Source organism: Sceloporus occidentalis, unplaced genomic scaffold, assembly GCF_023333645.1.
Source record: "Sceloporus occidentalis isolate IW3139 unplaced genomic scaffold, rSceOcc1.0.p SCAF_5, whole genome shotgun sequence".
In the NCBI taxonomy this organism is placed as follows: Eukaryota; Metazoa; Chordata; class Lepidosauria; order Squamata; family Phrynosomatidae; genus Sceloporus; species Sceloporus occidentalis.
Genome location: NW_028316985.1, coordinates 72,120,536 through 72,145,237, shown reverse-complemented (window position 1 = coordinate 72,145,237; position 24,702 = coordinate 72,120,536). Strand labels below are relative to the sequence as shown.

Here is a 24,702-nt window from a genome sequence, read left to right as displayed (position 1 = left end):
TCTGAAGGAATGTGTTCTCCCATATGAATCTGCCTGTCTTTTCAGATCTTCCATGGAGTTCCTTTTCTCTATCCCTCTTTCCTTACAGCTACACCTTGTGGGAAAGCAGGAGAAGGAGTTCTTGATAGCTGTTCCCAGGCAGGAAAGACTGGTATTTTGGTTGCTATCTTTCCACAGGTAAGTGAGGACCTGTTTATTTTGGCAGGCATTTTAGGACTGATTGCCTAGGAGAAACAGGCCGTGTGTAATGTGCTGAATTGTCTATTTGTTGTATCCATTTTATTAATTGTTGAAAATTTTAGCTTGTTTTCATTTTTAAAAATATTTAATTACTGTATATACTCATGCGTAAGTCTAGAAATTCTGGTCAAAAAATTGATCCCAAAAACCTGGGCTGACTTATCTATAGGTCAATTAATATAAGTGCATAAGTTCATATGCATAAGTATATATGTATGTAAGTACTGTACAGAACCATCCCCTTATAACAACAATAACAACACTTTTCATGAAAAGGCACATAGTAGAATGCTTCCATCTCTCACACACATGCAAATATGTGCTCAAAGGATGATCTTCAGTGTTTTTGGCCATTATCTGCCTTTGCAAGGCTGGGGTCAGATCATTAAACATTCCAATAGCCCCATCTCTGACATGTCACTATGGGTGTATCTGCACTGCAGAAATAATGCAATTTGACACTGTTTTAACTGCCATTGCTCAGTGTATGGAATCCTGGGATTTGTAGACTGTTGTGGCATCAGAGCTCTCTGACAAAAAAGGCTAAATAGTTCACAAAACTACAAATCCCAGAATTCCATACCATTGAGCCATGGCAGTTAAATTACATTATTTCTGCAGTGCAGATGCAGACTTTGAGGGACATTTTCTATGTTATATAAACAAACAGACATTTTGATTTATTCTATCCAGAAATTTATCAGAATTGTCTCTGCTTCTCTCTTCTTATTACTTGTCTCAGCAACTACTACTAACTTGCAACTGCCCTTTCACTCTTCAAATAATTCCATGTTTGCCCCCAACAACCTTGGGGCTCTCAGTACTTTGGTCTTGTACAACAGCCATACATACCGTCTCTTCCTTCCTCCAAAATAGGCACAAGTCAGTAAGAGATTATGACCACATGCCACATGTCCAGCTAGCTTGCGTCTGGTGCTGTCAGCAGGGATAATTTAAGCACAAACAAATTGGAGGGGGCAAAAATAAAACACAGAAGGTTTGTTTTATATTCTAAGCGCCACCTAGGATACTCCAGATAAATCCAACTGGTAAAATGAAAATGGGAATTATTCTTTTCTCACCCTTCATTAGTAAATAGTTGCCTACAATTAGTCAAACAATAGATTGCTTTCTACTTCACTACGGTAAATACCCATATTGCCCCTTTCTTCACATTAAACACAGCTTGGCAATTGGTTTATTTCAAGTTAAATGTTTTACAAATAAGGATTTAAGAAACTGTACATTTGTAAATACTCTGAAGGTACGAGATCTGATCTGATCTTGGACGCTAAGCAGATTCAAACTTAGTTAGCACTTGGATGGGAGATTGTGAAGGAATGCCAGGTGCTGTAGGCTACACTTCAGATGAAGGCAGTAACAAACTACCTCTGAGTATTCCTGGCCTAAGAAAACTCTATGAAATCATGGGGTCACAATATGTCAACAAGAAACTTGAAGACACATGCATGCATGTATCCATGAAGCTTGAGACTAAGTCCAAAAGGATTATTTAGAAAGACTGAAAGAAGGTCTTACATTACTCTCACCATAACAGAACCAAGAATTAGTGTACTATAAAAATTACTGGTTTGGATAACTCTCCAAATTCCCTGTTGGCCATACTGGGTAGGAGTTTTGGGGAGCTGAAGTCCAAAAGCAGTATTTCCAAGCTCTACCAAGAATGTAGCCCTTTGACAAGACACTATGCCTTTCCCTTGGTGCGTTACAGTGGTGTTTACAGACCAGAACATTCTATGAAATACTCCATTGGCAATCAATACATGGCCAAAGCATCCTATAGGACAGTTCCAGGATCTCAGTACTGATCTTTTATATAATCTGTTATTGTTTCTTAGATGTCAGGGATTGGACCTGGGACAAGGCATGTGCTCTACCACTAGATTATGTGGCCCTCTCCTAAATCTTAAAATAGATGGATTGAAACTGAATCATAGCCATGCCATGGATCCTCATTTCCACTATTATCTCTTCACAGGTTTTCCAGATGTTTTGCAATGCTACAACATTTGTTGAAGGTGAACCAATATAGCAACGAATCAAAAGAAACAAGCAAATAAATACTTGTCGAGATCATGCATCTGACTTAGGTCCAAAACACACTGCAGAAATAATCCAGTTTGAGACTGCTATTGCTCAGGTTATTCCTGGTGGAAAGGTTATTAGAGGGGAGATCAGTAGTAGGTGCTGAAGGGAGATGGTGGTTACAATTTTGCCTCTGTTAAAGTTTAGTTAGGCCCGGTACAGTTTTCCGCTTTGTGGTGTCCTGATGACGTGCTAGGGTTGCCCGGGATCAGAGTGACCGCATGCCCCACAACCCTAGCACATGGCCAGGGCATCACCATTATGCAGCCCTGTACGAACAGGGCATGTAGCTATGACTTTGCAGCTGCGCTGCATCCAAGCGGCACAGGACAGCTGTGATGTCATCTCACCGTCGCCGGTGTTTTGCTACGGCGCAGTTGCGCCACAAAAAGGAGCCACTTCTGCACGGCTCCTTTTTTGCTGCGCAGCGGTACTGTGCTATTTGGTTGCTGCAGTACCACTGCGCAGCAACGAGAGGCGGCTCCTGGCTGCCTTTTGCTGGTGCTGTGTACCGTGCCTCACTTTCAGAAGGCAAGTCTGGATGAAGACCAGGAATAACATTGGAATAGCTAACACACGAGTGCTACAGAGCAAGAGCAAAGTGTTTCATTTCTAGAAACATGCATATGGAAAACAAAAGCTAAGGAACTTGACAGACCGGCCCAAAAGGGCAGTCTGGAGCCACCTGTTTTTCCTCTGGAGGGAGTCCGCAGCAACCAAACTGCACAGGCTCCCTCCACACCAAAAAGAACCTGCTAAAAGCAGGTTCTTTTTGGTGTGTGCGGGCACCACCATCGGTGCACCATTAGCGCAATGTGGTGCGTCAATGATGCAAGCGCAGTGCCTGACATGCAGATGCGGCACTGTGCTTGCATCATCATGGCGGCCCCTGTGTGTACTGCTCCATATTAGGGTTCGGGAGTGTGTGGTTGCTGCATGCTCCCAAACCCTAATTTTGGCCCGAGGACGGTGCTTTCCACCTGTCTGTCTCGGGCCTAAGTGACTTTAAATGTAATACAGCAATTGTTAACTACTTCTAAGGAATAGGCTAAATTATATGCCACCTGTAAATAGACCAATGGCATCACTAGGGGTGGCATCACCTCGTGTGGTAACTCATGGTGTTATCCACCCAACCTACTCCCATACCACACCATACAGAATCCTTAGTAATTATTTTTGTACTGATGTTACTCATAAATCATAATTCCCATATATCACTTAATATAATAGTTGTGACTAAAGGGATTATCACACGAGGCACTTACCGCACTGGAACTATTGCCCAAACGCTTCAGAAGCATGGAGGTGAGATAGCCGCTCGTGCTTCTGAAGTGTGTGCCGCTCTTCTCCCGTTGACGAATCATTCACAGAGCAACCATTTCTGTAGTAACAGGAACTTCTGTTACTACAAAAATGGCTGTTGTGCGAATGATTCATAAATAAGAGAAGAGCAGGCCGCCTCAATGATGCTTCAGAAGCACGACTGGCTATCCCACTTCTGTGCTTCTGAAGTGTCTGGGCAACAATTCCAGCACGGAAATGCTTTGTGTGATAATCCCCATAAACAACTGGTAAAATTAAAAGTATACCTTTAAATTGCAATATCACACACACAGACTAAATGTATTTACATGTACATAGTTTCATGTAGTTAAAATGAAACTTTGGTAAGATATGATGTTTAAAAGATTTTTTAAAAAAAAATCTAATAAAATTATTTTTTAAAATAAAACTTTAAACTTTAAAATTAAATTTGAAAAAAACTGGAATCTCTCTTTTCTCTTCCAACTGAGCCTCACCCCACTCACATAATCTCTTCAAAATTTTAGAGGGATGCAAGCAAATGCCACAGCACGTTTCTGCCAAAAGGCAGAAGTTTGGGGAACCGTAGTGTCAGTCCCTTCCTTAGGATGCCACCTGTTGAAGCCTAAACCCCCTGCACTCCCTAGTAAAGCCCTGAAATTGACAAAAACATGTTTAATTAGATATAGATAATAGTTAGCTAAATCTGTCCCTCTAGCCTGGGTATTTCTGCAATGCACACTGATTATTCTCTTTGCAAGTCTCCAGAGACACTCTGAAAATTAAATATATTTCATTATAGTTTATTACAAACTGAGCCGTATGAAAGAGATGTGCATAGCCCTCCACTACATGGCAGTATGTGTATAGGCACACTCGTGCTAAATATAAAAAAAAATCCTTGCCTTAAATGAAGAATTTTGTCCACTGACATGGGATTTTCAGATTGGGAGGGAAAGGACCAGAGAAAGCATTGATGGCTTCCATTTCAGGGAACATGAATCTGCTCTGGGTTTATTACAGACTTTAATTATCTATTCATGGTGTCTAACTGTGTTTGGAAACAAGTTCAAAGTCTTGGGTAGTTTCTTTAAAGTCTGCAATAAATAAAATAACTGCCATCGTTTGCCAGTGAGAGAGGGGATGAAACATCTATATGTAATCTTTTGTGTAAATGAGAGGAACTGCAGACATTTTGCACATTCTGCTGTAAAAAGTCCCTGGGACCATCCAGTCTTTCAACCCTATGCAAATGTGCCTTCTGGTAGGCAGATTACCTCTGAAAGGACTGCTCACAATAAGGACATGGCTATGTTGATAATTACCCACCTCTCTACACATATCTTAAGTGTCTTGATATGCATGTCTTAAATGTGCTGACTCTGTACAAAACCAGTAGGCAACACATAATGGCCTCCTTTGATTTTGTCAATGCATGTGTGTCTACACACACACATACTGCATGTGTTATACATATATTAATAATATTAAACAAAGATAAATATCAAACATAATAAAACCATATGAGAGTGCATGTGTGTGAGTGTGTGAGCCAAAGAATGACAAACAGAAGAAAATAACTCCTATGTCTGGTATGCAGACACCTAAGTAAGATGTAATGCAAGAGTTCACACAGTGGACAGAAAGATGGATACTAGTCCTTGTGATTAGGATTATGCAAGCAGAAGACTATCTTTGGGTTTGGTGTTAGTCTTCCCATGCAACACTCAGGCACAACAATAGTTTTTTTAAACAATTCTTCAGGATGTAACAGCCATCTTTGGATCTAGTTCCCATAGTTTACCAGTGTGGCATCTTGATTGCAAAAAGCATAGGTACACTGAAAGATGTTCAGCTAGGCTCAACTTCCATGTGAATGTGTTCAGATTTCTGGCAATCACACCTCATATAACTCTCTTCCATAAAGATCATACTCTTTGTATAAGATATATGCTTTAAGAACTGGTGGAAGTGGAAGCTTCTTCATTGATAATGCCTTCTGTGTTCTCTCTAGTCCTATGTACTTCCGTATTTTCAGGCGGCACAAATGCTTTAGTGGACGAGGATTCTCTAAAAGACAAAAACAAAACAAAGCCAGGGAGAAATGCAATGGAAACCATACCCTTATAATGTATTCCCTGTGCTATAGCTATAACATCATTGAATTCATGATATAGCTTACATTAGACACTTAGCATATTAGGAGGCTGCAATGGCATAAACTGTTCCCAGTGTAGAGAAAAAAAAGTAGACTACAGAACTGTCTAGGGTCTGATCTTGCCACTATTCCCTATTTTTGAGAGCATCTTCATTCCCATGCTATAGTGGCAGAATTTATTCAGTGTATATATCCAGCATGCCATAGTGGTTTGAGCGTTGGACTGCAATTCTGGAGACCAGGGTCTGAAGACTAGGATCTGCCATGAAAACACATGGGGTGACCTTGGGCAACGCACACTCTCAGCCTCAGAAGATGGCAATGGCATACTTCCTCTGAACAAATCTTGCCAAGAAAACCCCGTGGCCATTTTGCCTTAGGTTTACCTTATGTTGGAAGCTACTTGAAGGCACACAAACACTAGCCTAAGATACACAATTCTGGTTCCAGCACAAATAAAGCCTGCATTTAAATTATCATTTTATATAAGTGAATTACTGGTACTGTCGCAACAAACAGTATGCATTTACCTAATATCTCTCGGATCTCTGTCCATTCTTTTTGTGACTCCAAGACAAACTTGAGTTTTGTGCAAAGAGGAACATAATCCATATAATCTACGAAAATGCGAATTAAACGTCCAACTAAATGTTTCATCCAAGGAACAGTAATAAAGTCACAGAACTGAAAGGAAGCAAGTCTGGTGTTATACTAAATACCTTCAGATGTAATTATCGTAATAAAAAATATGCAAATATTAAAAATAGTTATATGCTGGATTCAAAAATGCATCTCAAGAGAAACCAATGCAAAGATCCAAATATTATGGTACTTTGCTTTAAATATGGAAGAAATTTCTTAATAGGTTACAGCAGCATCTTTAATCTTTCCATTTCTACTCACTGAATAGAAAGAAACTGATATTTTATGATGCTGCATTTTAAGGAACAAATAGATACATTATTTTAAGGAACAAATAGATATGTTATTTAAACTGATGCTGCATTTTAAGGAGCAAATAAATACATCATTTTACATTTATCAATGTTTGCCCCACCAACACCTCAATCCTCAAAATAATTCTACTAATATTGTATTTTAAAGCAAAATAATTGAACATCTTTTCTTTAAGAGAACAGCAGTATTATATTAAAGTGGTATTTTATAGTTACCAAGGAAGGCAAAGGAAGACAGAATTTTTTTTCTGCTAAGGCAATTGTCCCTTAATCTAGGAGCTGACAGATAGAAGCCAGTGATCTTTGCTTTTATTAGCCAAGAGACAACCTGAATGCCATGCAGGGATATTGGCAGTGGACTCATTCAACTCCCACGATTGTGACATAATTATTATTGATTTGGGCTTTCTGCCCACATAACAGTGCATATATTATTGTTAGTACTTCATTAATAATTATGCCCTTGGCTTTAACCATTGGCACATGGCATCAGAATGATCAGATCAGGTTCTTCTGAAGTCAATGACACTATATTAGTTTGCCTTCAATATATCCATGGCTTCTTGTTTGCAGACAACTGGAAAGATTGATCAATGTTAGGTACGCATTCCTAAGTACCCTTATCAGCTGCATTATGAACATAAACCATGTGTTGAGATGTTTTGCTAGCAACTTCAGCCTCACTCTACACTTGGCCTTTGTTATCAGAGCTAAAAATAGCAGCAGAAATGAACATTCAGACAGATCTTAGTCCTTTTTTCTTTTCCCTTTGAAAGCAGTCTAATCACAGTGAATTGTTTCTTAAATCCCATGGTAACCAGTACAAAAATTGTTATACTTAAAAATGATGATTAAAGTTACTTCAAGATACAGTCACCCTCATTTATAGAATGAGGTGGGTGGGAATCCAGACAATTATGACAATGTCTTCCACTTCAGAATCCTTCCATGTTTTCCCAAAGATAGTGGACTCTGCTTACTCTCTTTATGGTAGATGGAAGTCTTTTAAAAACCTGGGATGGGGATATTCCAAAAGTGTATTCCTGCATGGAAGGAAATTTAGTTGTGTATTCCTGCATGGAAGGGAATTGGACTATATGGTCCTTGTGGTGCCTTCCATCTGTAGGAATCTGTAATTATATTATTCTTATTTCTTCTATTATTAGCACAAAATGCATCCATTAAGGAAGGAAAAATAAAATAGCTGTACCATTTCTGTCAAAAGGTAGTACTAAGAGCCATCTATCTAGAAGAATACTAAGAAGAGTATACAGGCTGAGACTCCATTATCCAGAATTCTGAAATCCAAAATACTCCAAAAAACAAAACTTTTTTCATGATAGTGACACCTTTGTTTTCTGATGGTTCAGTGTGTACTGTACAAACTTTGTTTCATGCACAAAATTATTAACAATATTATATATAAGATTTGTTATTGTTATTATTATTATGCTTTATTTTTATGAAACATTATTGAATTTCATGTTTAGACCTGGGTCCCATCTCCAAGATATGGGATTATGTACATATATGCAAATACTGTAAGCCCTTGGTATCCACTGGGGTTTGGTTCCAAATCCCTGGATACCAAAATCTGTACATTCTCAAGTCCCGATAAATACAATGGCACGGTAAAATAGTATCCTTTATATAAAATGGCAAAATGAAGCTTTGCTTTTTAGAATTTATATTTTTTGGAATATTTTCCATCTGTGGATAAAAAATCAATGGATATGGAGGGCCAACTGTACATGTATTTCAAAATCCAAACAAACAAAAACCCTGAAATCCAAAACACTTCTGATCACAAGCATTTTGGATAAGGGAGACTCAACCTATAGAAAGGAAAAATCTCAGAATGTACTTACTGGATTATCTTTAACAACGCAAGATGTCCAACCTGGTAACACATCTTCTTCCAAGGTTGACCACACAAAGGAATTCCCAAAGATGTCACCATGCATGCAGTCAAAACATAGATCCACTTTGTATCCATGGTTAAGTAACATCCTTAGCATTATCTCATCATTCAAAGCATACTGAATGGCACTGGGAAAATGGGTGTCATTCACAAGGTTAAAGTAGCAGTTAACATTTGCACCATAAGAGAGAAGTAATCGTACTATTTCATGGTTCCCAGCTCTCACTGCTACAAGGAGGCAATTGAGGGGGTCTTTGTTTGGGTCTGCACCTGCTTGCAGCAGGATTTCAGTTGAGAGAATGTCATTGTTGGAAACGGCAAAATAAAGCGCTGTTTTCCTTTCATCATCATAACTTTGAGAAATGTGTTCTGCCAGCATGACATTGACATCAAAATCATTTTCAATCAGAAGCTCAAGGCATTGTGGGTTTTGGCCTTCCGCAGCTGAATGCATAGGACTCTGGCCACTTTTCTGAATTGCAGTTTTGGATGTAACTGGAATGAGATATTTCAAAGCTCTGCAAATAAATAAATAAAAAAATGAATTTGACAGATGGCTGAAAAACACAACATTAACATTTCTTGCCCACAGTGGTATCTTCTGATGCAAGGTATCAGGAGAGTTAACCAGGAGTGGAGACTCATTTCTCCACAGGGCCTCTAGGCAGCACCAAATGGTGTTTTCCTCAGCAGGGTCCCCCCATACAATTGAAATGCTGCCTAGTAAGAAGATGCTAAGGAGAGTAAGCAAAATGGAAGGCTGGATACTAGGGTGAAGGGAGAGACAGATAGAGAGGGGGGGGGAGAGAATGGAGTGTGGAAAGAAAGAAAAAAGAGGCTATATAGGGGTGGGTGGGAAAGCACTATGGTGGGGTGCAGGACAAGGAATCCTAAACCATGTGGAGCTGGTAATTCTGCTAATGTTAAACAAAAATGCATTATTTAGTGTAACCCTACACATGTTTACTCAGATTTAAGGATGTATCTACACTATAGCAATAATGCAGTTTGACAACACTTTAAGTGTTGTTGCTCCATTCTATAGAATTCCAGGATTTGCCATTTACAAGGTATATAGCCTTGTCTGCCAAAGAGTGCTGGTGCGTCACAAAACGACAAATCCCAGAATTCTGTAGAATGGAGCCATGGCAGTTAAAGTAAAACTGCATTATGTCCACAGTGTAGATGCACCTTTTGTCGCACTATGTAAAGTGTGACTTATGCCCAGGTAAGTGTGCACAGAATCACATTCTCAGACTGCATGCTGGGCAGTGACCTCTCTTTTTCCTTCTTTTGTTTTTGTTTTCCTGTAAGGCACTATAAATGTTTATAATGGTCCTAAATGAAACATTTTTACCCCACATGTAAATGTTTTTACCATTACCCATAACTGAGCATTGCAGTATTTAAAATAATAATATAGTGAACTAGGAAAGAACAAGGAAGCATACTCACAGATAATGCCCTTCATATGCAGCTCTATGTATAGGAAGGTGCCCTGCTTTATTAGGCAAATTACCACTTCCTCCATATTCCAAGAGCAAAGCTATACAGTCTGGATTTCCACCTCCAGCTGCTTCAAAGAGGACTGATGAGCCATCATCAGCTGTAGCATGCACATCACCACCTAGTGGAAGAAGACAAACTAGGCACTTCATACAAAATAATTTGTGTAACCAATTTCTTACTCTATTTAATCATTTCCGATTTTTTAAAAAATTACGTAAGAGTAGAATAGTACATCTGATGTTCTTGAACAGTCAGATATGAGGCATCTGTTGCTATAAGTGATGACCATTCACAGTGACATCATTGGCGCCATCAGAATTTGGAAGTACCACCAAATGAAAAGTAAAAGAGGAAGATCATTAATTAAGTCTAGAGTCTTGCACTACTGTTCATGTTTTGCACTACTGTTTGGAAAAGCAACGCAACCAGGTTTTTGTACTGACTGACCACCTATTCTATGCCTGATCCCAAATGGCTAGCTTTTGTTTGTTTTTAAGTATATTTTCATTTTCTAGAATAATATAATATAACTTCTGGCATTTTTATGTAACACAGGAGATTATCACACAGTTCTTAAATAGTGGGGAAAAAGTGGGATTGAAACTGTAATTGTGGGATATTATCACAAGACCTTATGGCTAGGCATTAAGTATCCTGTAGTCAATCTGTGCTTCTGCCCCTGCTTTTAATGAATGGAAAATCCCATGAATAGCTGTTAGTTCTGCAGTTAACCCATTATTGAATTATGCGCCATAGGTAATTCAGAGAGAATGGGATTTAAATTGGTTTCACTGCATTCCTCCCCATTCCTAATGAAAGCAAGACTTCATACTGCTGAGGAGGCAATCTGTCTTGGACAGAAGAAAGGGGGGTTAAAGGGGTTTCACTGACACACACACACACCATATTCCAAATGAAAGCAAGACTTCTTAGTGATGAGGAGACAACCATTTCATCTAGGGCAAGAAAAACGAGATTTAAGGGGGTGCCACTGCACACGCACATGTGCACACACACAACATTCCCAAAGAAAGCAAGACTTAAATCTTGGATAGCTGATGAGTAAACAGAGAGGCAGTGCGATAAGATGCATCAGCAACCTGTTATCAATGCACAATTACATCATAGTGTAATAAGAATCGTTGCAGTTTCGGATGTTTAAAAAGCTGCAACAGCATTGGGAGGGATGCTTCGTGCAATAATCTCCTATAAAATCATAGTTTTCAATTTGTTCTTGTGATTTTTTAAAAATATTACCTGTTTATTTGTTGCCTACAGAAAGTCAACATCATAGAGTCTGATACTGATAAATGAAAGATCCTTCTGAATGTATGATATCCAACATTGTATAAGCAAGAAAACTGTTTATGCAAGAAAACTTTTCCTTCCTATCCTCAGCCTGCCTCTGTTTCTCCCAACTCCAGAAGGTTGCCCAATATACCGTTCTGGAATCAATTGATGGAGGGCACGGGGCTAAAAGGGAAGCAATTCATTTAGCAAATGGATGCTGTTCCATTCAATGCCAAGTGCCAGCATTACAAAATCCCAACTGGCTCTTAGGAAATATGAAAGAATTCACCAACAACATTTGAATTATATTTTTGTTTTGTCTTGAACGAAACAAATTTTACTAAGCATGCATTAGAATCATCATGATGTTTCTTGTAGCACTTTGGTAGGCCCAGGCTTAAACCTTTATTGGAAGCAGTAGAATCACTTTTGATTTCAGGTGTCACTTGAGTTGCATCTGCTCTGCAAAAATAATGCAGTTTGACATCAGTTTAACTGCCATTGCTCCATCCTATGGAATCCAGAGATTTGTAGTTTGGGAGGCACCAGAGCTCTCTGACAGAGAAGGCTAAATTTCTCACAGAACTACAAATCCCAGAATTCCATAGTGTTGAACTGTGGCAAATCAGTGTCAAACCACATTATTTCTGCAGTGTAGATTCAGCCTGGGTAGTAGAGGAAAAGGTAAAAGTAAATCTTGGGAAACTTCCATAATTCCCCAGCCAGTATGGCCAGTGGGCATGTGTACTTTTGTAGGATGTAACTTTTCCAAACTCTTGGAGGCAGGGAACGGAGACCACTATATTTGTATAACCATCTTTCTTGTTTTTAAAATAGGCTGATGCCCCAATGCCTTTTTTTTCATTTAGAAAAGATAAACATTTAAAGAAAGAAAGAAATAGTTGGATACAGATGTTTCTTCAGTAGTCAGTTTTGCCTGTTTATAATGAGAATTCATGTAAGGAAAGGATAATGAAAGTAATGAGTTTGTATGCACATGGCTTTCCCCTTATTTATTCAGCACAATTTTCTACTACAAAGATAATATTACATGTTAATCAATTATCTCTTCTACATGTCACAAATTGTTAAGGGATGTTATATCTTCTTGCTTTCCTAAATTGAATAGCCTTATGAAAAGCTATGGTGGAACAGTGAAAAGGAAATGTTTGCTATAGGACCTTTCAGACTACATTTGCTCTTGCTTCAAGGCATTCAAATAAGTATATATAAATCATGCCTCTGTATCATCACTACAGTCCTCCAAGGAAAAATTTGTAGGTGACCAAGGCCAGCTTCATGGCTGAGAACCAGTTTTGCAGAGCACATCTACCATTTTATCTACAATGGCAGTCATGTATGACCCTTACCAATATTAAAGGCTTTTAACAGGTATTTGCCCGTATATATCTAGTATATACGTGTGTATAAGTCAACAAATTTTAGTCAGAAAACTGACCCTAAAAACCTGGGTAGACCTATCCACAGGTCAATGTAAGGACCGTATCTTAACTCTTATGAAAAAAGGAACCATTCTCTTCTCTGAATTGAGTGGCAAAAGACCTTTTTGAATACCTGGGCAAGAAAATGATGATGGTGACAGCCAGGAGTGGCTTAGGAGCTTTCACCTCTCTGTGGAATGGATCTGAGGAGCCCCACGTAAAGCCCCCTCTTAGCCTGAATGACTCCTGTTACTGGTGCTTTAGCCCTTTAAGTTTAGGGAGTCTATTTATGGTAGTTCCCTCTTCATCCATCCAGCCTTTAGAGTCAGTATTGCCAGAATTACATAAGTTCTTTGGCATCATTTTCTGTTACTTTGTCCTTTACAGTCTTTGTTACATGCCCCTAAGTTTTACTATTGACTTGTCAAAATCCATAATTTTGGCCCCAAAACCTGCCCTCAACTTATACATTAGGCTGACTTATACACAAGTACATATAGTAAGTAATTATTGGCTGAAGGGGACACAAAAACTTTCTTTGTCATGTGCTACTCAAATGATATGGTTTACTTTGTCACTTGGTACCAAACATTTCCAGGAAACGGGGGATGGGGGGGGGAGGAGAGAAATACAAGAGGTGCACCTTCTCAAATAGATCCTGGCTAAGTGTCCAAGGACCATTTTGAGGTATACTGATGCTAGGTTTCTATCCTCCAGATAGAGGAAACTCATAAATTTATTGAAGCAAGAATAAATTGTAAGCCCAAGGGCAGGGAACCGTCTAACTAAAAAGATTGTATGTACAGCGCTGTGTAAATTTACAGCACTTCATAAATAAAGGTTAATAATAATAATAATAATAATAATAATAAGAGACAGACAACCTTTTTGTAACAGATGATGTCACTTGTAAAAAGCATTCTCACAGTTCTCAACACACCTTTGTGAATTAGATGCTCTAACACATCACATTGGCCATATTCAGCTGCCACTCCTAATGGAGTTACCCCATATCCATCTCTCAAGTGTACGTTCCCACCATTCTTCAAAAGAAGAGCAACAATATCATTCCGACCCTGTTTTGCAGCTTCATGCATTGCTGACCAACGTTTTACACATGGCTGGTTGACTGTGCAGTTGTACTCAATCAGAGCTGAAGCCATTTCGTGTGAGCCCTGTTTCACTGCTTGAAATGTAAGAAGACAAAAAATAGTTTAGATGTAGCATTTAAAGAACAAACTGTCAATTGTGCAATGATTTTTTTTACTGAGTTCTTTACTAAAGGTAAAGGGATTTTAATTTGAAAGAATACCTAAGTTAAAAGAGCACTTGAGACTACGTATTTATTAATTAAAAAATTATATTCCACCCTATATCATAAGATTTCTGCATTGTTTACAATCAAAACAGTTTAAAGATAGTGGCTGGAATTCATGACCACAGTTAAGAATGTGTAACTCAGAGTTTCACATCTATGACTGATCTGCATTCATGATCCCTACATATTGAATAGTGTCAAGAAGATGTAGGGATTGTAAAAATGCCCCAGTCCTGACCTACCAGGCACCAACAACAGAAGTCTATTCTCCTGTTGATTGGAGTATAGCATACTGACATTTCCACCCTGGATCTGTGAGCAATTTGTGGTGTGAAGAGGAATTGGGACAGGAATAATGCTTCTGATTGTAGCATTCAAGATTGCATCAGTCTGCTGTGTCCCAATTAAGTGGAAAATAGACCCCCCCCAAAGCATATTATTAATACAAAAATAAGCAACTCAAAAGGTGAAGGGCTGCGATACTGTTTGGACTGTCTGTTGGGTATTCAGTAATGATGGAGGCTGGTTGATATCCCTGGGGAGGGAATTCCACAATCGAGATGCCAAAACAGAAAAGACTGTCTTTTCTTTTCACTAACCTAGTCCCTTGGACTGTTGTGACAAACAACAACCTCCATATAAGAAACTAAAATTATGGCCTTGTCTACATCAGAGAAAATGATATTTCAGATATGCTGGACGCAAACCATTTAAGGCTTTATAAGTCAGAACCAACATCTTCAATTCACCTTGGAAGGCAGCACAGTTGGATCAGAATGGGTAATGCCTAGGCTCTCACACCAGGGAGCAACCTGACCACAATATTTTATACTAGCTGTAGCTTCTCAGCACTTGTCAAGGGCTGATCCAAGCAAAGTGCATTACAGTAGTCTAATGAAGAAATAATGAAATAATGAATCATTGTAACAACCTCCAGCTTTCAGAGAAAATGTGCAGTTGGTGCACCTGCTGATGCTGAACACAGTCACTTCTGGACATATCATCCCTCCTCAAACCTGAGATATTATCCTGGTTCAGGGCTTTGAGCTTTTAACTCTTAAAAATCTGGTTTGTATATGCTGATTTAAATATTTGATTTAACGAATGCAATGGAGAAGAATTTTGTCTCGGTTTTCTAGCAATTTACCAAAATATACCTATTTCATCATATTCTGCTGGAAAGAATAGGAGGCTTAAAGAATTCTGAACTCAACAAGGAGTGAAACTGATAGATTTTTACTATCTGTATTGCTCACTTTTGTCTCTTAGACAATAACTTAAATTTCCACAAGCATGCGCAATAATGGTTTCCATGTCACTAATATCATGTTTAAATTTTCCTCCGAGCCAAGAGAAAACTATCCCTCTCACTCAAAGAAAAAGAAGAGAGCCTTGTGTATATTATAGTACAGAAGAGGGCAAATTCCTGATGCCGAGGGTTAAAGATAACCTCTGCTAGATTTCAGAGAGCTAGTTGCTCTTTCCCCAATGTGCCACTCTTAATTGTTCCTATTTATTTTAATAAAAAATAATTTATTTTACTTATCTTCTAGAAACTTTATGGAGGATTTTGCTCTCCTCATTTAGTTTCAGGAGCAGTAGAAGTTTATGCCTCCGTTGTCACTGAGCCACTAGTGCTCTGGACTTAGCTAAACTTTACAGAAACTATCAAAGTTCTTTATCCTTCTTCTCAAAATACATCTAGGAGAGTTCTTTTTGAGTGTTCAGACTCAAAGCTGGAGCAGATTCATTGCCCCTTTCACTGACCTCTGTTCCCCAGGAGGAAGCCTTTTTTTCAAAATGAGAAGTGATGAGAAATCATTTCTAGCTTTTAAAAAAAAAGATCCCCAGGGCTAGAACAGCTTGCTACCACTCCCCAAAAGAGAAAAGGCCCCCATGCCCCCTAATGGTGCAAGAGACATTTTTCAGTTAATTTTTATTCTGAAAAATCTGGGTGATGTATGGAAGAAACTGCAGGGCCCTGGCACTCGTGGGCAGCACTTTTCCAACCTCTTTCCAGTGAGTTCCCTGTTAATTTGGGCACCAATCAAGAGGTTATGGCATGGGGGGTCAGGATAACATGCAGTTTTCTGTGGCTCCAAATAATACAATTTTGATGCCTTAGAAACTGAAGAAACAACCCAGCCTACTGAACTGTTCCCTTTCATTCCTCGACTGATTTGTACGTGTGTGCTTTCAAAATAAGCACAGAGCAGTACAGGGACAAAGAGGAATAATTCAGAGTCACAGAAAAACAAAATGAAACGTAATTTAAGAGCAGATAATAGCCTAAATACCAAAGGCTCCTGCGATTAGAGGTTTGTATGCTGGGCTTCCAGATTTCCTTGTAACAGTACATTTTATTTTTGTATTCTGCAAGAATTGGTATTAAAAAAAATCACACCACCAAAAGTCATAAATGAGATGATTACCAATCAGAAGAGGTGTTTCTCCTTTTCTATTAGTAGTATTGGGCCATACCCCCTTTTCCAATAACGTCTTGACATTTGCCACATGGCCAGACTTGGCAGCTAATGTCAAGGGTGTTTCTCCATCACCTGTTTTATATTCCCACATAGATTTATAAGAAGCTAGAAATAATTTTGAAACAAAAAAACTGTGTAAGTATATTGTCACATGAAAAATTATATAAAGAAACAAGAAAAACTGTGCAAAGACACATGAAAGTTGTTTCAGAAACTGAAAACATCTAGCTTATCAACCAGTCTTATAAGTACTGTAGATGAATTTATTTACTTAACTGATAACCTACTTTTCTCCCAAATGGGACCCAAGATGGATCGTACATGGTTTAAAACAAGTACAGTTGCCCCTCCGTTTGCGAGGACCTCAGATCCACAACCCTCACTTACTCATGAGGAGCAAACGGAGGGAGTTAAAATGGGGTGTGCCTCTCCATTCAAGCCTATGGGGCTTGAATATGTGAGAGTTTCTAGTTTTAGGAGGGTCCGGAATGGATCCCCTGAGAAAATGGAGGGCTGATTGTACATGAATTAAAAATTAGTAGTAAAAAAGTAAAAGCATCTCAGAAGTAGGCAATGACAACCCTCCACTCCCCAGGACAAATTTTGCCAAGAAAGTCTCCTTCACCATAGGGTTGCCATAAGTTGGAAATGACTTGAAAGCTTAGATTGAAAAGAAACAAAAAGCTATGAAGAAACAATTACAAAGATAAGCCAAAGAAACGATTAACTCTTGTAACTACTAAAGTATTTATATATCATATCCATCTTGAATGCCATCCATTGAGAAAGTTACTCCATTCAACCTGATTTGTTCAACAAGCAGTTGCCTGAAGTGCTTAAAGAAACATATTAAAAACGCTACCAATAGAGAATAAAGTCTTTTAGTTTGGAACACAACAGATAGTGGGTGTGTGGTTGTGAATGAGTAATTGGCGCCAAGTGGTGGTGGTGGGAAATTTGAAGACCCAGAGGGCTGGCATCTAAAGAGAGTTCAACTGTAGGTGGCACTAGATGTGAGAACTGAGATTGAGTGTTGAGTCACAAATTAGGTGGCAAATGGGTGGGACACAGTGAAAAGGAGTGAAAGATTTTAAGGAATTTTGACAATGCCACATTGTCACCATCACAAATAATCTATTTTAACTTACCATCTAATATTACTTCAAGTATTTGCTGAATTGACTGTGCAGCAGCTTCATGTATAGGAAACCAACCTCTCTCATCAGCTTCATCCAAAGCATATTTGCATTTCACATATTTTTGAAGATCATAGACTTGACCTAAAGGGAAAAAATTATTAAGATTAATGTGGAGGGGAGATCATGATCAACAGAATTGACTGTTGCCCTTCAAAAAGACAAAAGTACTGCCTTAAAGACAATGGTCAAAATCCCGTTCAACATTTCTATAATGTAAATATGCACTAATGCTGATATATGAAGCTGTATCATTGCATAAGTGATTGTGCAACAGAACTATTAGGAACCGAGAGGAAAAAGTAATTCTGCAACCATTAATGTTAGGAACATGTCCTAGCTATGGTATGCACCAAATGAGTAAACGTGAAAGGGAGGCAAAATCAGGGCATTGCCCACACCTAGAATAAGAAGGTGTTTTTTTCTTGTCCCCCCAAATTTCTAACATTGCAGAATCACACAATGAAAATGATGCACACCTAGAACTCATCTGTTTGCTGTGTTTGCATTCCTTTGAGAACATTGTCTGCCCCTTTTCTTTGCACTCTATTTCTGAAGAACCAACTGAAGTTTTAAGTTACCCAATTTCACTGACAATTTCAGTGGGATGAGCAGATTTTTAGAGGGGTACAATGCCCTTATTCCTCATAGCTACAGTGATGGTGTACCTGCATGCATGTACCTGCACGCAAACATACTCATTCATATATAGGGAAAATGCAGTTTCCTATGATCCCTTGAATACACAGGGGACCCATTTGCACAAATTTGCCTTTCCAGAGGGACTGAGAAAGTGCATGTTTTGGCACAATGAGGGTTATTCCAGTACAGTGGGCCCTTGTTATCCTCTGGGGTTTCGTTCCAGGACCCCTTGTAGATACTGAAATCTGTGGGTGCTCAAGTCTCATTAAATACAATGGCCTAATAAAATAGAATCCCTGATATAAAATGGCAAAATCAAAATTTGCTTCTTAGAATTTATATATTTTTAAAATATTTTCAAACTGAGGATGCTTGAATCCATGGATATGGAAGGCTGACTGTATTAACCACATAGCAGATTCTTGGCTAGTTCTGGGATTGGGCAGTCACATGCTATAAGTCTCCGCTTCGCTGTCCCCAAACAATCAGGTTTTCTTTCTTTCCCCCCACTTTCTCCCCCCCTTTTTTATTTGTTTCATTAAATCACATAGTCATCATTGCTAAATTGTGGGCCAGAACAGACAGGCCAAAATAAAGCTGCTTCGGGTCACTTTAGCATGGCTTTGGCACAGCCTCTGGCCTCTTAGGACACATGCATCATTTAAACAGCATACCTCCAAAGTGACCCAAAGCAACTTTATTTTGGCCTATCTGTTCAGGCCCTGTGTTACAACTAAAAACAAGTACACACACACACACACACACACACACACACACACACACACACACACGGATGCTGGGTAGGGTATGTATAGGATTGGGGGGCAAGGTTGAGGGGGAGTCCAGAAGAGAGCCAAGGGACTGTCGATGGCTGAAACAGCTCCAGTGTTTATTTTTGCTAACAGTAGGATTAAAATAGCAAAGAAATGCAAAAAAGTACAATCAGTGACAATCAATAATAAGGTTTAAATGCAATGATCATTCATAATAACAATAACTGATACTAATACAAATCTCCAAACACTGTTGTAATTTAATACTTGTACCTTCTCTTATGGCAGCTATAAGTTTCCTGTTTTGATCACTGACTGGAACAAACCTATTGAAGAAGTGATAGAAAAGATATAAATTATCTCACACACCACTGTTTTTATTTCATTAAATGTAGCTGATGTTTCACAGTGTAAGTCTTAAGAATTACAAAAGTGCTTTTAATAGCAAGGTGAATGTATGTGTATGTGTGCATGGAGTTCCTAGTCAACACAAAAAGTAGATGCATACAAGGGTGAGATTCACAATATTTCTCTACAATGTCTTCTAGTCATTTAATTGTGATCTCCAAGACCAACTCAAAGATGCCATCTATATGCCAAGCCTCTTTAATGGACTTTTATATGTTCTTTTAAAAATATTAATATACATCCTAAGTCATCAGATTGAGTCAGGCCATCAATAAAAAAAAACCAGACTATAATATGTATTGCACATAATATCTTGTGTACTACCATGCTGCCAAAATACTAGGAATGGCACCTACAAGTGACTTCAAAGCAATACACTATAGATATGAGGGAAACAGATTAAAATATTCAGGGATTATAGTGTCAAAGATTCATAACTTGGCAATAAGAATGCTACATACCTTGTTTCATGACTGGGCAAAGAAGTTTGTTGACTTCTTTGATTTTCAAGAGATGCCTGGATGCTAAACTGAATGGCATAATCAGTGAGGTGGTCTTCCTCAGACTCCTCATTGTCATCCATTTTCCTGGTATGTATTAATCAGCTGTTTTCTAGCTGCAAGAATAAATGGAAGGACACATTTTGCCTAATTGTTCCAAAGAGAACTGACCTGTTAGTAATTGCTTTCTAAAAAGAAAGTGGATTAATGGACACATAAGAATATATCAGAAAATACAGCGTCATAACTTTAGATGAGGTAACAAAGAAGAAAAGCATAGGGAGATTAAGTATGGACCCCACCCTATGTCAAGTCATATTCCTGGGCGCCATGTTTTCCCAATACCTGTAAACTGAAATCCCCTGTGAGCAATTATAAAGAACTGTAAAATCTCAGGCTACCAAAGTGAACAATTTATACAACTAAACTGACCAACAGTTTTACTCAACTCACTCTTCATATTAAAAAATCATGCACAAGTATCTGATAAACTCAAGATTTGAATTCTGGACTTTTCCAGTTCTGAATCCTAAGGATTTAACTTTACATATGTGAAGGGCCTTTTCCAACAAATAAAAACTCCACTGCAGCATCCCTTTCCTTTCTAGGGAATGAGGCACATGACTTTGTTTCAGCAATCAGATCTTGGACACAATTATTCCCACAAATAAACATAGCATCTGTATGCTCATGCATCTCTTTAGATTTAGTACTGAGGAACAAGGCTTAACATAGATAATACAGTAACAGAAAATACCATGCCTCTTCTGTCCTCAGGAGAGGGAAATTCCATTATAAACAACTTGTTTGTTGTTACCCGCTTCTCTCCAATACAGGGAGAGATGGGATAATAATAATAATAATAATAATAATAATAAGAAGAAGAAGAAGAAGAAGAAGAAGTTAGCTCAAGCAAGTTCGAACGGCTATAAAACTTTAGTAGAACAAAGGGTCTGTACAGATAGTCCAAAATAAAGCTGCTTTGGGTCACTTTGGAGGTATGCTGTTTAAATGATACATGATGCGTCCTAAGAGGCCAGAAGCTGTGCCAAAGCTGTGGTGCAGCCCTTAGGACTGGAGCATGGCTTTGGCGTGGCTTCTGGCCTCTTAGGACACATGCATTATTTTAACAACATACCTCCAAAGTGACCCAAAGTATCTTTATTTTGGCCTGTCTGTACGGGCCCATAGAATCCAAACCGCTCATGCTACACACAACAATGACGTTGCTTCCAAGAGTGACAGTGCTTCTGCTGCTCTGATCAGGACATGACTTTTGCTTCAACATTGATGCAAAAGGAGGAGATACAATGTTCCAGATTGGATTTACGGTAAGTGATGCAGGAAACCACCTTGTTCATCTAGACTTGTGAGGCACCAAGCTTTGTAATTAACTCTCCACTTATAAGCTGTTTGTTTACTTGATGTCATTGAGAAAACCTACAATAAATATATATATATATATATATATATATATATATATATATTTAGTTAGTTAGAAGACTGGGTAGTAACCAATAATATATTGACATATTAATAAGTTGGCTTTCAAGGTTCTAGATCTACTCTTGATTGCTTTCTTTTATATCTAACACAACAATAGTGTAGATTACATCAAACTCTCTATGTAACCTTAGACTAGCATTTCATAATATGCCCAAAAAATGGATTTGGAATTTACAAAACTGAAGATCTGTACTTAGATAAATGTGTATTCTTTGAAGGCTCTTTATATCTAGGGATGCCATATCCCGCCTGGGGGCGGGACTTTCCCGGTTTGGGGCGGGTCCGCACGGTCCCGCCCCGGTTTGGCCCCGCCCCCGGGACACCCCCCCTGCGACGGACGCCAGGCAGGGAAAGGAGCCTCGCTCTCCTCCCTCTTTCCAGGCCTCTGTGAAGGCCAAGCCTCCACAGAGGCCGGGAAGGGGAGGGGGGCCGCCTGCGATCGCGGCGATCGCGGCGATCGCGGGCGCGCTCCTGGCTCTTTCCCGGCCTCTGTGAAGGCCAAGCCTCCACAGAGGCCGGGAAGGGGAGGGGGGCCGCCCGCGATCGCGGCGATCGCGGACGCGCTCCTGGCTCTTTCCCGGCCTCTGTGAAGGCCAAGCCTCCACAGAGGCCGGGAAGGGGGGGGCCCGCCCGCGATCGCGGCGATCGCGGCGATCGCGGGCGCGCTCCTCCCTCTTTCCCGGCCTCTGTGAAGGCCAAGCCTCCACAGAGGCCAGGAAAGGGAGCGGATTCCTTCTCCACTTGGGCTCCGTGAACGGAGCCCAAGCGGAGAAGGAATCCTCACTGAGCGGAGGGATTCTTTTCCCCTTGGGCTCCGTTGGCAAAAACGGAGTCCAAGGGGAAAAGAATGCCTCCCTGGGGTCAGATTCCTTCTCCGCTTGGGCTCCGTGAACGGAGCCCAAGTGCAGAAGGAATCCTCCCCTCAGCGAGGCTCTTTTTCAAATGTAGGACCCAAAAAAAATAGGTCCTACATTTGAAAATTTTGTCCTACATTTGTCCCGGTTTGGAGGCCCTGACTAATGGCAACCCTATTTATACCAAGACCTCATTTACAATTAGTGTTGGTGCCCATTAAGCATTTCCAGTTGTATCAAATCCACAAGGCTATCAGTCACCAATACATCCTACAGTTTTTCCGTTTTTAGATAATATGATTTTACATCTGTCTGGTTTGAAATGTTTCCCATCCAAAATAGTTAATACACAATATTTCTACTTCATTGTATTATTCTGTATCAAAGCTGAGGTTCTGCATCCCTTCAGGTCTTGTTGAATTCCTGTTCCCCAAAGCCCTAGCCATTCTGTCAAATAGTCAGATATGATGGGAGTAGTAGTTCATCAGTATCTTAAGGCAATGGGGCAATGGTTTTACACAGATATGTTGTATCCTTTGTTAAGGGGTGTTTTATAATAGAATGAATGCCTCAACTTATTATTCTGCACTTGGTAGTAATTTAATTCTGTTTTAATGTACTATTGTTTGAATAGTAAGTAAACACTTGAACAAATCAAGAAAATGTGTCAGAGCCCCCAATCACCTTAATCTGTTTTTACTTTTACTTCCAAACTCTGGGTTTGATTTTCATGGGAAGATATCAGAGTCTTTTTGGCATTTCATAATACTTGTCTCTATGTACAAGCATAGAGACACACAAAGGCAAATTATAAACATTTCAACAGTAAATCCATTTCAACCATTTCCATGCTAGGTGGAAAGTACACTGAGATGTTTACGGAACACAATCTCAGCTCCTTCTGCATTTTCCTCTGGCTCACTCAAGCTGTGATGTGTTCTTTTCACACGCACATTTTGATCTCCTCTCTCCTACTCAGCAGCAGAAGTCTAGATGAGTCATCTACTATCATAGCCTTCTCATGTCCCATAGAGATACATCATCACACTCTTGTCGAGGGCAGGTAAAGCCTCCGATGATATGCCTTTACCAAGATCAGCTAATTTCCTGGAAGAATCCACAAATATATCTGCTCACAGATATACGGTAGCAAGCTAAAATGATATTGCTTCATTTCTAGTTTAAGGTGATTAAAAAAACAAAACAAAACAAATAAACAATGTTATTTTGCATTGTGGGGTTATATATCACCTAAAGCTTAGCACTTCAAAGTCCACAGATTTCAATGAGAGACAATTTATTTAAAATCCGACAACTATATTCACCACAATGATTTAAATGCTCATAGAAAGGGACATTCTGTGTACTGTGTCCATTCAGCAAACTGGACAGGTTTTTAATATGACAGATGAAATTAGTTAACCCTTGCCAATTAGCACATGAGTGAACTAAACATCTCTAACAGTTTTTATGATAAGGGAACAGAGGAAGAAACATGCAGGTTAGATTTATTTACAGCAACACCATCTACTATTAATTGCATTCTATATTTGGATTTATTCCTAACTTAGCATTTCTAATTTCACACCACTGCAATTAGAGTAAATGACAACCACAAGTAAAGGAAGATTCTCACCTTTTCAAAATCTTGCTATTGTTTTATTGGGCCCTGAATTTCAAACATGCAGGCATGGGCCTAGCAAGAGATGGGTCATGTGGCATTTCTAAAATTAACAACACAGTTGGTAGTTAAATTAAGGTCTGGCCTTATGCAACTGAAACATAAGTGGCCCTGCAGGAAAGTATGACACTCTTTCTCTAAAACCTCATTAAAAGTAACCTGAGGTCTGAGTGGTGTATAGCCATAGCCTGGACCAATTGGCTCTTTAAGACATATAATAATCTGTCATCTTACCGTACATTTAGAATTCTGATTGAACTATGTGCAATGGTTCTGATTAACTGTAACACAGAAAGGACTGCATCTAGACAGTTAGATTCTAAAAGCCATTAATCCACTTTGATGGATGAATATTAAAAATACTTAAATGCTCAAGCTTAACCCATGAAATAACTGAGATCTCATATTTGA

At 39.1% G+C, this 24,702-nt stretch overlaps 1 protein-coding gene across 1 annotated transcript; it reads right to left on the bottom strand.

The window, feature by feature from the left end:
- Window positions 1–961: 961 nt before the first annotated feature.
- LOC149312317 (ankyrin repeat and SOCS box protein 15-like) lies at window positions 962–24,328 on the bottom strand. Its single transcript, XM_089524389.1, has 11 exons — window positions 24,247–24,328; window positions 20,212–20,366; window positions 19,616–19,668; window positions 17,880–18,011; window positions 16,678–16,836; window positions 13,868–14,113; window positions 10,142–10,313; window positions 8,634–9,204; window positions 6,340–6,493; window positions 5,555–5,721; window positions 962–1,176 (listed from the first exon to the last, which is right to left on the bottom strand). The coding sequence occupies exons 2-11, from the start codon at window positions 20,331–20,333 to the stop codon at window positions 1,135–1,137; spliced, it is 1,818 nt and encodes a 605-aa protein (XP_089380515.1). The 5' UTR covers window positions 20,334–20,366; window positions 24,247–24,328; the 3' UTR covers window positions 962–1,134.
- Between the last annotated feature and the right edge of the window lie 374 nt (window positions 24,329–24,702).